The 5,986-nt window shown below is 39.5% G+C and overlaps 1 protein-coding gene across 1 annotated transcript; it reads left to right on the forward strand.

The window, feature by feature from the left end:
* The first annotated feature begins 2,439 nt into the window (after nt 1-2,439).
* On the forward strand, nt 2,440-5,986 carry LOC149114810 (uncharacterized). Its single transcript, XM_089283949.1, has 6 exons — nt 2,440-2,683; nt 3,342-3,535; nt 4,130-4,312; nt 4,547-4,799; nt 5,231-5,379; nt 5,678-5,986. Exons 4-6 carry the CDS (start codon nt 4,550-4,552, stop codon nt 5,984-5,986), a joined length of 708 nt encoding a protein of 235 aa, XP_089140075.1. The 5' UTR covers nt 2,440-2,683; nt 3,342-3,535; nt 4,130-4,312; nt 4,547-4,549.

A 5,986-nucleotide genomic window follows, 5' to 3' on the forward strand; every position in this document is an offset into this window, starting at 1 on the left:
CAGGGGAGAGTTTCATGCACTCCTCTTAACATGAATGGGATTCAAACCCATTCAAAAATATATTCGCCAGCTGAGTGCAGAGTTTTACATGCTCCATTTAAATTGAACGGGATTCAAACCCATTCGAATATGTAATTTTCAGCTGGGTCAGTGGGGAGTTTCATGCGCTCCTCTTAACATGAATGGGATTCAAACCCATTCAAAAATATATTCGCCAGCTGAGTGCAGAGTTTTACATGCTCCATTTAAATTGAACGGGATTCAAACCCATTCGAATATGTAATTTTCAGCTAGGTCAGGGGAGAGTTTCATGCACTCCTCTTAACATGAATGGGATTCAAACCCATTCAAAAATATATTCGCCAGCTGAGTGCAGAGTTTTACATGCTCCATTTAAATTGAACGGGATTCAAACCCATTCGAATATGTAATTTTCAGCTGGGTCAGTGGGGAGTTTCATGCGCTCCTCTTAACATGAATGGGATTCAAACCCATTCAAAAATATATTCGCCAGCTGAGTGCAGAGTTTTACATGCTCCATTTAAATTGAACGGGATTCAAACCCATTCGAATATGTAATTTTCAGCTAGGTCAGGGGAGAGTTTCATGCACTCCTCTTAACATGAATGGGATTCAAACCCATTCAAAAATATATTCGCCAGCTGAGTGCAGAGTTTTACATGCTCCATTTAAATTGAACGGGATTCAAACCCATTCGAATATGTAATTTTCAGCTGGGTCAGTGGGGAGTTTCATGCGCTCCTCTTAACATGAATGGGATTCAAACCCATTCGAAAATGCATTCGCCAGCTGAGTGGAGAGTTGCACACACTCCACTTAAATTGAACGGGATTCAAACCCATTCGAATATGTAATTTATCAGTGGAGAGTTTCATGCGCTCCACTTAACATGAATGGGATTCAAACCCATTCGAAAATATATTCGGCAGCTGAGTGCAGAGTTTTACATGCTCCATTTAAATTGAACGGGATTCAAACCCATTCGAATATGTAATTTTCAACTGGGTCAGTGGAGAGTTTCATGCGCTCCTCTTAACATGAATGGGATTCAAACCCATTCAAAAATATATTCGCCAGCTGAGTGGAGAGTTTCACACGCTCCATTTAAATTGAACGGGATTCAAACCTACTCGAATACGTAATTTTCAGCTGGGTCGTGCGCTCCACTTAACATGAATGGGATTCAAACCCATTCGAAAATGCATTCGCCAGCTGAGTGGAGAGTTTCACACGCTCCACTTAAATTGAACGGGATTCAAACCCATTCGAAGATGTATTCCCCAGCCGGGTGGAGAGTTCTACGTGCTCCACGTAGATTGAATGGGATTCAAACCCAATCGACGATGCATTCCCCAGCTGGGTTGAGAGTTCCGCGCGCTCCACTTGGTGCTTGTTTACTTTCACGTCCCGAGGTAAGGTTGGTCGATGAACTCGGTGCTTCTGTACCATTTGTTGGAAACCACGCCACGCAGGTAGCACGAGTACCATGCGTCCATCCTCTGGAAACACGAGTCCAGAGGGTCGCAATAATGTGATTCTTGAATTCTGACTGGGTCAGTATTCATCGCAGATGATTCGTACCCAGCTGAATCGACCAGAGGATTGTGGTTGTTTTCTAGCAGGGGTTGCATATACTGTCACGCTCTTTCACTCGTGAGCGAAAACAGATTGTCTTGAAAAAACATTACTTAGACCTTAGCATTTGGCTGCGAAAGAAATGTACCTACCATGTTTGTGAAGGAGAAAGGATAGGATATCAGTGGTAAAGATAACGACATCAATAATGTTTAGCCATAAAGGATTTAATTAAAAATTTACTTTAAGGGAGGGAGGAAGAGAGAGAGAGAGTATTATCTAGGAGTCAAGAGATAGAATACCTCTGGTTAAGAAGACGGAGACATCAATGGTGTAAAGCTAGTCTGAATTTAATTGAACGTTACGCCACGTCTTCTATTAGCTTTGCGAATGCTTATCCTTTTTGCGGAAATAATAAAAATACAGCAATAATTATCATTTTATACCAATAGTTTGATATCTTTTTCCGAGAGACGCGAAGCAAAGTGTTTCCCAGGTTGATGAAGGACTGGATACTACATGAAAGTTGACAACGAGAGGATGCTGAGGGTCAGTTGGAAACTTTCACGAAGGTGAGAATCGGTCATCGAATTGTAGAGGCCTATATCCAGCGGTAACTAAATAAGTAACTAATCTGGCAGCAGATAAATCTGACATAAATACCAAAGGAATAATAGTAATAAAAAAATAATTAAATGGCAAGTCATATAATCCCGTACGTGCGCCCCACTTAGTTTACAAAGTTTGGCCCAGGGCCGGGAACATGGGAATGACAAACAGACACTTCACATCACGTAATATAAAACCAAAGATTAACCGCTGGCTACGTTTACGAGCGTTACAAAGATGGCGCGAGTAACGCGAATGCAGAAGCGCGCCTTGATTGAAATAGTTCGTGCATCGTTTTCTCGGACTGTGTATTGCTGACAAGATTATTATTTTTTATCAACAGGATATTCGGCCGATTTTCAGTCCCAAAGGAAAAACTTCAAAACCAGGGGCCTCAAAGGTTGAGGATAAGCGCGGGAAAGACTCAAGTGCGAAGCCTGCATCGAAAGATCCTGGAAAGTGCCGTGCGAAAAGCAAGGCAAGAATTTTATTTTGTTTTCGTCAGTGGAGATGGTTGAATGGATTTTAAACTATGAGTAAGTTCAGTTAATTACTAAGTTTGGGATTCAAAGAGTGTAATTACGTTTTGATAACTAGAGTAAGTATCTTTTTCTTCTCGCTTGGAAATTCGCATTTCTGTCTGTATTTATAAGCTTACCTGTATTCCACTTCCAACCCCACCTCAGTGCTACTGAGAGGTTACCTGTGGACCCTTTGAAAAGGAACTTTTAGCATACAGGCAGATGCCCAGGTAAAGGAATTTTGGAAGAAAGAAAGATAACAAACAAACAAACAAGAACAACAAAACAACAACAAGCCCCCTCAGATCAATTGTAGAGTCCTTACTCCTCTCCTTACTTCCAAGACTTTCACACCCCACAACAATTGACTACACGTAAGCTACAGATGGTGACGTTTTGCTTAAAATTATTCTGATAAATAACTGAATGAGTTAAGTCCATACAGTGTAAGTAAGAGATAAGATGTGGCTACCACAAGCAATTTTTTGAAGCTGACATTAGGTTGTCACCGGTTTATCTTTTGAAAAGTCAAAAGTCACTGGCCATGAACATGTACATGTGGTGTCTTATCAGTCATCTGGAAAGGAACATATAAGATTTTTTTTCTCCTCATAGAGGTCTGATAAGCCAGAAGAAAATGGGGGGACACTTGCAAATGAAGACGAGGAGTCACTACATAGAAAAGAGAAGAGACAGAAGGAAAATGAAAATCTGAAGGGAGAGCAGCAGAACAGCCATCCAAGAGAGGAAAAGAAGACTTATCTACTCCACAACTTGAAGTAAAAAAGCCATCTCCTGAAAAGAAGAAGGTCTGTGAATTTGTTCATCAATTGTGTATCTAATTTGGTAAAAAAATTAAAAACAACCTCTGGCTGAAACGATTAAAAAATTACAAGCTTTCAACTGCTTGAACTACAGTCTTTGACGGGTAAGATGTTAATGACAAGAAGCGAAGAAAAACAAATTGAATAAAATGCGTGAAATTGCAAATTACTTGTATAGAAATGCAAATAATTATGAAATGTTTGTTAAAAAGAATGTTATATTGTCCAGGTATTGGACATGAAGATTCATAATTATTTGCATTTTTATTATTTTTCAATTTCACACATTTTTATTCAATATTTTTTGAGTCTGGCAAGTTGTCTACAATAAAAACAGTCACATGTACTTGAATGTGTGTTTTACAAGTGCTTACAACTGTAGCTACAACTCAATGCTTGCATACACATACCTTAATCAGAGGTGAATGTACATGTACAGTACAACTACACTTTGGTAGCACTCCATTAACACAAGCAGTATGCTATTATGAGCTTTTCTTTGCCCTAAACAAATCTTAGTCAATTTCTTTTTTTGGCCGCGTAATAGTCAAAATTGATGTTATTTGGTTGCATTTACAGGGAAAAGAAAACTGCCTAGAGGGACTGACATTTGTTAATCATCACTAGAGTGCTGGAAGTATTGAGAGAGATGACGCTGCAGATTTGATTCAGAGGTATGGTGGCAACATCACCCAGTCAGTGAGCAAGAAAGCAAGTTATGTAGCGGTGGAACAGGGTGCTAGTGACAGGAAACTTTCTAAGGTAAGGGAGAGTCTTGAAAAGGATCTTTTACATTTTATTGTACCTACTGAACATAGTCAGATAGATCCATGTCAAAAAAGTATGTATGCTGACACAAAAGCAAAAACAAAGCAGTTCTGTATAATTAAGTACCACCCCATTGAAACTAACTGCTTGTGATACATGTAGATGGTGGAGAGAGATTGTACAGGTACAATGTATTTTGTTAATTGTTTGTTTGGTTGTTGTTTTAAGGCTATGCAGTGCGGTGCAACACATCCAGATGATGAACTAGTCAAGACAAAACCAGTCAAGACAAAACCAGGGAAGAAGATCAGCTATGAACCTCCCAGCAAGGAAAAGAAGTCAAAGAAGAAAGAAAAAACTGAAGAAGCTGAAAAATTGAATGAAGGAAAGCAGCAGTTTGAAGGGAAATCATTACAGCTTAGTGAATTATTAGTGTCATCTCCTGCCTTACAGACCCCTACATCATCACCTGTGTCAAAAGGTAAGTTGTGATGTTCCAGAAAATATCTATACCCCTCCCACTGAGGATTTTTTTACATATGACCCCCCCAATTGGATTCTCCCAGGAAATTCTAGTTTTGCTGTGCACTTTCCTTTAAAAAAACATATTGGCTTTTGAGAACCCTTTTCCCTTAACCTTATTCCTAGACACATCACACTACAAAAACTGGGATAGGTTTTGGTGTGTTATGTTGCCACAAATTGATTAAATCATGATTTATGAGCTATAGACTCACCCTATACACTTAATGACAGGTCCTGCGGTAAATGGCTAGTTCTGCTCTTCCAGGAAGCTAATATAATGTATATTTCCTGAAACGAAGTCAGTTTAGCAATGCTAGGGAAAACGATAGCAGATGTCCATGTAACTAGCTTGCTGAGTGACCTGTCGTTAAGTGTTTTGTTATACAGCAGGAATAGAAGTACCAGCAACAAGGAAAATAGCAAATGATAGGAAACAGACTGCAACTACATCTGCAACAACAACGAAAACGAAAACAACAGAAGCAGAAACAGAAACAGTAGCAGCAGCCCCAACAACCAAGACGGTCAGAAGAACGGTCAGAAGAACGGTCAGAAGCGACAACAAGAACTACCACAAGGGCAACAGCAACAAACAAGATAACTGAAAACAAATCTCAAGGGTTTTTCAGTTTTACTGTCTCTTTTTACATTATTTTACTCTAACAGGTACATTAGCAATGACAATAAAATAACAACAAAAAAATCATCTGAAACAACAACAACAAACAAAGAACAACAACAAAATAAACTCTTATAGTTCCAGCAAAAACCACTCTACATCCCACAAAGAAGTCTGATTCCCTTAAAACACTTCCCCTAAAATATTTTTTGTAGGTTAAAGCAGCTTTTGTGCGGACTTACATGTACAACAAGGAAAGTCACAAGACACCTTACGCCATTCGCGCAGCAGCAAAGAAGGGAAGGAGGGATGGGGCAGAGGACAGCCAGACAATGGAGGAAGAGAGCTATGCACTTGAAGAATCTGAACAGCAGGGGGGAGATAAAGATGGAGATGATGATATTGAAAATAGTGCCATGATCAAGGCAACAAAGAGAAGGGAAAGAGGAGGAAAAGCAAATGAAGGTACCTCAACAGAAACACCCACAGCTAAGGGAAATGTGAAAGGAGAAAATAGGAAATGA

The sequence above is a fragment of the Orbicella faveolata genome, unplaced genomic scaffold (genome assembly GCF_042242905.1).
Source record: "Orbicella faveolata isolate gen_17 unplaced genomic scaffold, um_ofav_v1 contig_13, whole genome shotgun sequence".
Classification (NCBI taxonomy): Eukaryota; Metazoa; Cnidaria; class Anthozoa; order Scleractinia; family Merulinidae; genus Orbicella; species Orbicella faveolata.

Bases quoted from the DNA above. Each gene is read 5' to 3' on its own strand.
- LOC149114810 (XM_089283949.1), top strand. From the start codon at position 4,550: ATGCAGTGCGGTGCAACACATCCAGATGATGAACTAGTCAAGACAAAA. The intron at 4,800-5,230 runs GTAAGTTGTGAT...TTTGTTATACAG, and splicing joins ATCATCACCTGTGTCAAAAG to CAGGAATAGAAGTACCAGCA. The intron at 5,380-5,677 runs GTCAGAAGAACG...TATTTTTTGTAG, and splicing joins CCAAGACGGTCAGAAGAACG to GTTAAAGCAGCTTTTGTGCG.